The sequence below is a fragment of the Leishmania donovani genome, chromosome 18 (assembly GCF_000227135.1).
Source record: "Leishmania donovani BPK282A1 complete genome, chromosome 18".
Taxonomy (NCBI): domain Eukaryota; phylum Euglenozoa; class Kinetoplastea; order Trypanosomatida; family Trypanosomatidae; genus Leishmania; species Leishmania donovani.
Genome location: NC_018245.1, coordinates 350,087 through 360,415, shown reverse-complemented (window position 1 = coordinate 360,415; position 10,329 = coordinate 350,087). Strand labels below are relative to the sequence as shown.

Below are 10,329 nucleotides of genomic sequence, written 5' to 3'. Positions count from 1 at the left end.
GCGTGCACAATCCATGGGCACAATGCAGAAAAGCACAGTGCACACGCGAAGGGCAGAACAAAATGAACATAGACGGAGCAAAGGAAAAGGAAGCATCGATCAGCGTGCAAAGACATGCAATGGCAGCGACACAACAGTGTGGGTCCGGCCCTATTGCCCCGGTGAGGGACATCCATGCGAGCAAGAAGATAAGAAAAGGTGAACGATGGCAGGAGAAGTACCATGTGCGTGGACGCGCGGAAACGCGGCAGGAAGAACAAGAGAGGGAGAGCAGAAAGTGTGCCGTTTCGCCTTGATGCACTACACACCCTCCCCCTCCTTCATCTCTCGCGCCTTCTCCGTCCGCCGTGAGGACACACGCGTCCGCGCCGGTGCGGCTAATCCATTACGTGGCCGCCCATGATGTAGAGTCCTCCATCCTCAGAGCCCCAACAAACGTAGAAGCCGCCGTTGGCGTCGAACCATGATGCCACGCAGTTGACAACATCCACGTGCAGCTGGTTTTGGTGGTGCGAGGGCGGCAGCTTGATCGCTGCAGAGGATGACAACTCATGAGCCGCTGCGGTGGATCGTTGCTGCGGTTGCGCACCGCGTCCCTTAGCCGTGGTGGGGAGCATGCCCTCCGCCATGGCTTGTGCACGCACGCCGGAGAGGAGCGATTTCGCGTGGCCGTTAGCGATTGACCGCGCAGGCGATGCTGCTGCTGCCGCACCCGCCATTGCCTGCTGCTGCTGCTGCTGCGTATCCAGCGCCTGCAGCTCAAACATGAAGTCTTCACGCTGCTGGAGAATATGCGCGAATGGCACAGTGCTGCGGTCACCCGCACCCCCGCTGGCGCCTCCGCCGCCCACCTCAACATGCTCGACGTCGCGGCTGCGTGCCGTCGCGCGCTTTCCTGTGTTTACGAACAGGCGCAGCTGCTTCGATGGAGCGTAGGGACCCTTGCAGCCTGCCAGGGAATCATGGGTTAGACACCAGATCCACCGAGTGTGGCTGTCAGACGGCCCTAGCAAAGCAGCGGCGGCTGTGGCCGCCTTGTCTGTCGACAGTGCCCACTGCACGAGCGCGCAGACCGCCGACTGCGGCGCTAGTGAGCTCGTCGCTGTCGTCGACGCACTAAAGAGTGTGACATACGCCTGCCAGAGCATTCCTACGTCATAGTGGCGCAGTAGCCGCTCGAGCAGACGGCGACGCCGCTGCCGCCACACGGAGCCGTAGGAGGGATATGCCGCGCTGAGGGCCGAGGACGACGACTCGGCCGCGTGGTGCTGTCGAGAATGCGGCTGCGATGACGTGACAGACGGGCCTGTGGGTGGGGGAGTTGCACCGCTGCCCGTCATGCCTGACACACCAAGAAGCGTTTGGTAAAAGAAGGACAATGCAGAGCTCGCTGCCGACATATGGGAGGCCGACGATAACGACGAGGCTGCGACGTTGTTGGCAGAGCCTCCGTTCGTTGCGGCGCCTCGTGTGCGTGCGGCCGCGGCACGGGTGCTGCCGTTGCCGTTCATGCCACCGCGATTAACACGCGTGCCCGCTTCGCCCCATGAGGCGCTGCCCAGGTTCCAACTCGCATCCTGCTCGACCACCGCTCCGCCGTCGTCGCCTCCGTAGAGCGTGGAGGGCTGCGGGTGTTCGTGGACCCACCAGAGAATGCCGCGCAGATGCCATCCACTGAGTTGCGAGAAGGTGGTGCCCTGTAGCAGCCACGGCACTGGCGCGCCGGTTTGGGCGACCGCCTCGGACATTGCTAAAGCAGTGGCTGCTACCTGTGCTTCGGGGGCGGAATGGACTGGTTGCACGTCGACGGAGCTGTCTTCGCCCATGCCGCCGTCCATCCCACGTATCGGTGACGGGCCTGGGCTGGATGCGGTAGAGGATGAATGGTCTGTGATGCCATCGAAGCCGGTGCCACGACCCCACGCCGCGACCGAGGCAAGCACGTCCACCGGCTTCCGAATCGATGCAGGGAGAATCGGAGAGGCCACGGTGGCGGAGAGCGGCGGTGGCGCCGAAGGGACAGTTGGCGCGGCCGCCGAAGTCGCCGGTATGTGAGACATCGCAGGGATAGGGTCTGACCTCACGCTCTCTGATTGCGCGCCCCGGCCTTTCGCCCGCACTTTGGCCGCCCGTGCGGTCGCCTCATACGCGGCAGCGGCAGATTCACCGCAGTGGCGCGCCGTTTCCGTCTCGCACACGAGACGCCGACCGCTGAGGGCGTCGAAAACATAGACGCAGTTGCCGAGGCCACCAACCGTGAGCATGACCACTTCCGCCGGCTCGCCGTCTTCCTCGTCGCCAGCGACGCCCTCGTCGCACGGGGCTGCTGTCACGCTCCTGCTTGGCGGCAGCCCCGTTGGTGACCCGCTCGCACCCACGTACGCTCTCGCCGGCGAGGACTGACTCGCGCTCTTCCCTGCAGCTGCCGTTGCTGCGGATGAGGCGGGTAGCGGCACCACCGTTACAGTGCACGGCAGACGATAAATCGGTGCCTTGGGGTCGCTCTCGTGCCGCTCCGACGTCCACATGCACCGCCCGCGCAGCCCGCTGAGCTCTGTCGGACACACCGGAATGACGCGCAGAACGGCTCCAGCGTAGACGTCGAAGACAACGCACGCGTAAAAGCCAGCGATGTCGCGCAGCGGCTCGCGCGGGTTCACCAGCTTGCGGTACGGACCGACGGAGGCCATGATGCAGAGGTACCGGCCATTGCGGGCGGTGGCGGCCAAGCCGCGCTGTGATGCAGGCGCGCAGCGGCGCCACGCATCACGAGGGCCGAGATAGCCGCGTGCAGCGAGCAACTCTGCCGCTGACCAGCGCGGCTCTCTCGAGCCCCCTGCTTGGCGAGTGTACGACGGCGGCAACAAGTCCGCGTGATACGTGGTGGCAAGGACGTCGGACTCCCACTTCGCCCACGTTTCCGCCTTTGGTCCTGCGAGGTGGCGAGAGGAGCTCAAGTAGTCCTTCCACAGGAGCACGCGAGACAATGCCGCTGTTGACCACAACGTGAGTGGCGCGGACAGCCTGTTGAAGGAGTCGGCTCCAGCCTCGCCGTCGCACTGCTGCAGCTGTGAACCATCGTGTGCGTCGCCGTAGTCGTAGTCGGCCGCTGCGCCGCTTCGGTGGGGGGTGCGTTGCCACGTCTGCGATGCCCCCGCTTCCTCCGCCTCACAGTCCCACAGCCGTTGCTCTGACATCCACTGCGGCTCGCCAGAGAAGGCCATGGAGAGCAGATGGTGCGTCGACCCACCAGGTCCCATCTCGTTCTGAGTCTGGCGATCTGTGAGGTCGCCGGCGTTGCAGAGAGCCTTGGCGACGCTCTTATACACGAGGCAGGCGCCGCTGGGGTAGTACGCGCGCTGAAGCGGTCCGCGCGCGGGCGTCGGGTGCGCCGCGCACTCAAGCACAGACACTGGTGTCCCTTTCGCCGCCGCCGCTGCAGCGGCGGTTGCTTCGCTTGCGATGTGGCTGCTGCCACCCCCGTAAATTACGTGCGACGGCAGCGGACGGCGAGCGCCATCGTCGTCGTCGTCGTAGTCGGCACCGGCCGTGTACACGTACTCCCGTTCCTCACTGTCATGACTGCTGCTCTCGTCGTCGGAGGAAGCGTCTTGTTGGCCGCCGCCGCTGCCGTACGTTGCCTCCTCTGTGCCATGCACGCTGCCCTCCGCGTCCCCGCTTGCACCGTGCAGGTGCCCGCGGCGACGACCACGATGTGTGTTGTCAGGGGTCCCTTGCTCGTCTGTCAGCGAGGGTTGGTTGCTTTCATCACCTGCCACCGCCAAAGCCGCCGCGACACCTGCGGTCTCCTCGTCGCGCTCGTAGAACAGCTGACCAGTGTCAGTGGGAGTGGCGGTGTGCGTCTGCCGCAGCAGGCTCCGTATGAGCCGGCGCCCCAGCTGCGCATCCCACGGCGTGTGCGGCGCCCAATGATGCGGCAGCAGCCAGCGCAGGTGCCGAGGAAGCCCTGTCCATCCGACGCTGTCGGTGCCTGTCTTCGCCTGCCTGCCGCTTCTGCGGTGACTGCTGCCCTGTGCTGACCTTCCTGCAAGACGCGACGGTGAGGCCTCATCTCCCTGAGCACCGTTGCCGTTGTCGGAGAAGCTGTCCTGCGCTGCCGCGGTGCTGTCGCTGTAGGAGGGATGGAGAGCGTGAAAAGGGGCGTGCTGTTGCAATCCTGATGCCCCCCTCGACGGGTCCACTACTCGCTGGAACACCGGCGTCACGGGACCTGTGTAGTGCGCAGAGGAGCGGCTGGAGTGCACTTGGTCAATGATATCAGAGTCGTCAAGCGTGTCATGATGCAGGGACCGGTCTTGCTGCTGTGGCTGCTGTGAGCGTCGTGAGTGCGGTGATGCCGAAACCGACGAGTAGCCGTACGGCTGATGGTGCTGCAGCGTGCGACTGACACGATGAAAACGCGGGTGCCCTTCCTCCGTAACGGGAAGGACAAGGCGATGAGTCTGCACGGTGCTCAGGCTCTTGCTGTACATGCTGCACGGATCCGCATCCTCGCCGGCGCTGCAGGGGTGACCGTCCGTGACGTTGCGCTCATCCCACGCGTCGTACATGTAGAGGTCGCCGCGGTCGCTTGCAACGTAGAAGGCGGCCATAAGCGGTGATACGATGATGTCCTGCACGGGCTCCGTTAAAACGCGCTGCAATACCACCCCGCAGGCCGGCAGCCAGCGTAGAATGAGGTCGTCCATGCCGACGGAGACGCACTGGTACTCGCTCAGCAGCACGCCAGCTGCTGCACGCCAACTCTTCGGTACCGCCCTATGCTCCGACCTCGCGCCCTTGGCAGACGGGAGGACGCCGACGCTCTTCCCTGCCACCTCGCCCGTCTTAATGCACTGCATCAGCACCGTTGCTGCCGCGTTCGTGCTGTTGAGCGGCTCAACGGCGCTGTTGGCCCACCGGCTGCGGCGACCTCCTCCCCACCAGCGCGTGTCCACCCAGCGCGCCGACAGACAGGGCCCGTCGTGAGGACGGAAGGTCGCGTAGAGCCGGTCGGTGGCGGGCCCAACCAGGCGACGAAGGCGCTCGCGGATGCCACTGATTGCTGTCGGCGCACTGCTCTGGTCTTCCTGCTCAAGATCACCACGGCTGTCGTTGCCGGCCTCATCGCCGTCGTCTTCACGATGGAGCGAGTAGATGCTGAGCTGCCCAGCGCCTTCACTCTGCGCACGGGCCATCGCACAGGTCGAGTTCGGTTTCAGCTCCACCGCGGCGAACTGCACGGCGGCGAGGACGAAGCGGTGGCACGGAGAGAAGTGCACGAAGGAGCTTAGTGACTCGTACCACTGCAGCCGCTTCTCACGCGATGGCATGTTTGGGAGGCTTGCGTCGATAAGCACTTCCTCTTCGTAGTGCCTCGCCGAGTCGTGAGTCTGCAGCCGCAGCACCATGAGCCGGCCACGCGCAGTGAGCAGCGCCAGCAGCCGCCCATCCGGCGTCGCCTCGACGCACTCCACCTCCTCCTTCATGTCATCCTCGGCACGATCGTAGTCCATGTCGGCGGAGGACGCCTGGGACCCGACCTCTTCCGCGTCCTCCTCCTCCTCGTCTTCCTCGTCGTGTCCTTCGCTCTGCGCCCAGTCAATGTCACCGTCATCGTCGAGGACGGCAGCCGCTTCCTCGTCGACCTCTTCGAGCTCGTCTTGCGCCTCCTCGTCGTGCAAGTGCCAGCGGTCAAGCTGCGGATCCTCTGCTGCATCTTCCTCCTCGTCCTGCTCCTCGTCATCATTCTCCCACTGCGGCTCTGGCGAGGCGGCCACGGCGGCAGCCGCGACGTCAGAGGCAGAGGAGCCCGCCTCCTCGTTGGGGCTACTACTGGTCTCACTACCACTGGTCACTACCTCCGACCGCCCTGACAGTCGCGGTGATGACTCGTGCTCCTCCCCCACGGCGGCTGGCCCAGGGGTCGGCGAGGTAGATGCGCCAGGGCCGCGCACACCCGCACCCGTCTCTCTGCGCGCACTGGTGACTCTCTGCCCTTCTAGTGGCCTCGCACTGGCAGACGTGGCGGCACGCCCTTCGTTCCCGGACGCGACCCGATGTGTCGCCAGGGGCTCCTCCGCCTCTGTGGCGATGTGGGGGCGCCGGAGCGCCGTCGAGGTGGCTGCAGCCAATGCGGAAGCGGCGCTGCGGTACTCTCTTGTGCTAACGTTGATCTTGAGCCCAGTCGTTAGTGGCTGTGAGACTGACGGAGGTGACACACCCCGCCGACGCGTCGAAGACACCGCTGAAGCCACTGCTGCATCACTGCTACTCCCTCCGATTGTGCTGGCCTCTGTGGGCGCTGCATTGTGCCCGTCATACGTTGTCTCTCGAGCCAGTCGACGTTCCAAGCACCGCTGCAGTACACGTGCGTCTTGCAGCGTGGCCAGCTGCAGCATGCGCGGCATCTGCTCTACCACTGAGAGCGGGACGCCGGCGTCGGGGTCGCTGCCGACGGCTGGGTGGGGTGGATAAACGACACCGCGTGCGCCAACCTGAAGGCGCGGCTGCAGCCGCAGCAGCTCTTGCGCGTGATGCAGGGCATCCCTCATGCGGAGGCGCAAACGGTGGTAGCGGGAGCCGGGGTAGGGCGCCGGCGGTGCATCATGCTGTGCCTGCCACCGCCCAGTGGCAATGGTGGCGAGGAGCTGGATGAAGTGGGGCTTCCACTGGAGGACTTGAGCCGCAGTTCGAGCGGCCTCCATCGAGTCGAACGTGCTGCTAGTGTCGCTGGCAATGCTGCTCCGGTGAACCAGCGTCGAGGACGTTGGCGGCCCGGCTGCCCCGTGCAGATCCGATCCGGGCGGACTTGGCACGCGCACAGTCCACACAGGGGAGGTGACGGGCGAGCCTTCGCTGCCGAACGTTGGGCTGCTGGCGCTGGAGAGAGGACTGAAGACGAGGTCGGCCGCTACAGTGAGTGGCGAGTTGGCTGACATCGCGGCGTTCGCTGCTGCGGCGGTGCATGTTTTCAGCACATACCGATCCAGGCGCGCCGAGCGAGTGTCGTGCGCCTGCTGGAGAGCGTTCATCAAGCGTACACAAAGAGCGAGTCGGATGTCCTGCGGCACTGGCGTTGCGATGCTCGTGACCGGGCATGCACAGAGCAGCACCTCTTTTGCCAACGCCTCCAGCTGCTCTCGCAGGGAAAGTACGACCGTCTCGGACGCGGCAGACAGGAGTCGCAGCCGCTGCGGCGGAGTGGCCTGCACACCAGCAGGCGATTGCACGAGGAACGACGTCAAAATGCTACTTGACTGGTGCGCGCACTGCACCAGGAACTGCGCCAACATCGCGCTCTGGCGAGCCCACCAAGGGCGGATCCGATCTGCGGCAAAGACCGCCAACGTGCAGAGGATGGAGTCGCCGCCGTTGTACACAAGCGCACCAACTAAGGTGTGCAGCAGCTTCACGCGCTGCACCGTCATCGCCACCCGCACGGTGATTGGGATGCGGACGGAAGAGAAGAGTCCGCACGCCTCGCGGGCAACCGCTGCCGGCGTCGGCTCTGTCTGTCGCGCCACTCCGCTCTTCGCCTGCGCCGCAGCCGACCGCGCAATCTCAGCATCGAGGCACTGCTGGTAGGACGGCGCAGGCGCTGAGGTGGCAGTAGAGAGGCCCAGGATGATATCCTGTAGAGGTTGTAGAAGTGGCGAAGCGACGCTGTTGCAAGCAGGGTCGGGCGAGCGCTCAGCAGATGCGACTGTCGAGTGCGCCTCGAGACACCTTCGCTTGTGCTGCTGCTGCTGCTGCTGCGCACTCGATGACGCTTGCGCAGTATCTGCCGATGGCTCAAAGGCGCCATGGCGACGCAGCACCCACGCCATGACACACTCCGCGTTGCGCAGCCAACCAATGGACTTGCTGTGCAGACGGGATACTATAGAGGAGGCTATCACGACACCCACATGGGTGGGAGAGGAGCCTGAGGGGCCAGATGGAGGAGCAGACACACCACGCTGCCGCGCTACGGCAGCGCCGCATGTGGCCCGTAGTTCCTGCAACGCCGTCACGAGCTGACCAGCAACCTCCACAAGTTCACGTTGGGCCTCCTGCAGTGGCTGCGCTGCCGCAGACGGAATAGTCGCCGCGGCGGAGGTCTGGGCGAGGTGCAACTCTTGCATGAAGACAAGCTCCGTGATGCGCAGTTCACACCATGCCGCGCGTGCTATGAGAGCGGCTACTTGGAAGGCGCCATCTCGGTGGCTTTGCACCCCGGCTGCCACGGCTGCGTCGGCCATCCCAGAGGCTGCGCGATGCGGGAGAGCGGCGCGCAGCTCAGCGCGCCATAGAGTTGTCAGCGTGTCCACAAGCTGCAACGGTGTGGCAATAGTGGCCGCGGAGGCGGAGGGAGGAGAGGAAGGAAAAGCGGGCGACAGAGCCAGAAGGGGCTCGGCTGCACAGGCCGCAAGACTTGCGATCGCCCGTGTGCACTGGGAGACGTGACAGTAAGGCTGCATCTTGCGCTGAAGTTCCACGCTGACGTCAGCGGTGGGGTCCGAGCTGGCTGACACGCGATTCGCACGTTGTGCAGCCGTCGCCGTGGACGACATTGCCACGCTGGCTGGCAGAGGTTCTACGGAGGCGGATGCCGGGGCGTGGGTCTTCAGTGTGGGAGATACATCTGATGTGTGCGGTGGTAACAGCGACGCACCGAGGGAGTTGGGGGATGTCGCGCCGTTGCCGTGGGACAGGGCGACAAAGACTTCGCTCGCCTGCGACGGCAGGGAGGGGGCGGAGGGGGGCGATAGCGTTACGGCGCGTGACTGCTGCCTCTGGAGTTCCTCACACAGGGCTTGCGCCGTCGCCTTCAGTCCGAGGTCCTGCAAGAGTGTATAGAGAATAGAGGACGAGGGAGATACCACGGGCATGTCTGCTGCTGCTGCTGGTGTTATTGGAGCGGTGGCGGGATCATCTGGAAACACTGCTGCAACAGCGTCGTCGCTCTGTACGACTGCCGTACCGCTTCCGGTACTCTGGGGCGCCGAGGACAGATCGGCGCGGCGCATCGGGGACAGTGCGCGTGTCTCTCTGTGTGGGAGTGTATGTAGACGATACAACTAACTTGCGGAGGTGGTGGCGAGGGCGGTGGGGGTGCTGATGATGAGCGTCTGCCACCAGCGTACAAAAACCGGCAAATGAAGCTCGATCGATCGAGGAACGGGGAAGGGGCGGGTAAGTGGGGAAAGAGGCAGAAGCAGAACAGAAAAGGGAGGATTTTTACACTGATACACACACACACACACATAGACTCACAGACACAAGTGGCTCGCTTTCTAAACGTGTCCTCACGCTCCACCAGGAGACACCGCCGCCCACGACAGCCACCGCAACACCAACACGCCCACAATACTTGCTCTCACGTGGCGCACTCAGCAGTTATCAAGGGCGATAAGTGCGGGCCTGCGTATATGTGTGTGTGTGTGCGTGCACGGATGTTTTGAGTGCGATGGCGACGCGGCGCGTGTGTCTGCGCAGGTTTGAGAGGTGGACCGACAGAGCGAGTGAGCAAGAGAGTGAAGTTCTAACGAGAAAACGCTAGCAGTGGGAGCAGCAACCCCGTGTATGCGCAGCAGCCATCAGCCGCCCAGAAGGCGGATTGTGGAGGGGGAGGGTACGACGACAAAAGGAAAAGAAAAGATAATGTAGAGAGCTCAAGAGAAAGGGAGGTGCGAATCGAACAAGCCACTACTGTGTCGAGGAAGGTGGTGGTGGGGTGAGCGGTGGACGTTGAGTGAGGGGGGCGGGGGAGTGTGGGAGGTGTGTGTGCGTGCGCGCGGTTATGGTGCATGTCCACATCAACCGAGGACAAGATCGGCAGAGCAGGAGAGTGGGGATGGAATAGATGCCGAGCACGTACAGCAGCAAAGACCCGCGCGACGCTGCGTAGCACAGATGCGGATGGAACTGCACGGTAAGAGGGGGGGGGAATAGAGAGTCACATGAAAGCTCCAGAGAAAAGGCTTCGCACCGGCGTGACGGGAGCGACGCGGTTTTACGCCGGTCTACAAATTTTCGACTCACAGTCCTGGGTGATGCCCTCGCCGCCCTCGCTGGTGTTTGAAGAGGAAGGGTGGGGGAGAGGGCGACATCACACTCGACAATGTCCCAAGTCTATATATATATATACACTTCTCTTTTCACCCTTTCGGAGTCAAGGCTGCGTGGTGCTATCGGGCCTTCCTGCATTCGCCGCGTCACGGGCAGGCAACGGGGGGGACACCTAGCTGTCCTCGTCTCGTGCTTTCACAGATATGACACGAAACACACATATATAACCTCCCACTCTCCCCCCAAAAAAAGAAAGACAACCGAAAAGCATCGTTT

At 63.8% G+C, this 10,329-nt stretch overlaps 1 protein-coding gene across 1 annotated transcript; it reads right to left on the bottom strand.

Moving 5' to 3' along the window:
* Positions 1–377: 377 nt before the first annotated feature.
* LDBPK_180850 (hypothetical protein, conserved) lies at positions 378–8,873 on the bottom strand (the record flags this gene model as incomplete). The annotated part of the gene is made up of 1 exon (XM_003860050.1): positions 378–8,873. One exon carries the CDS (start codon positions 8,871–8,873, stop codon positions 378–380), a length of 8,496 nt encoding a protein of 2,831 aa, XP_003860098.1.
* Between the last annotated feature and the right edge of the window lie 1,456 nt (positions 8,874–10,329).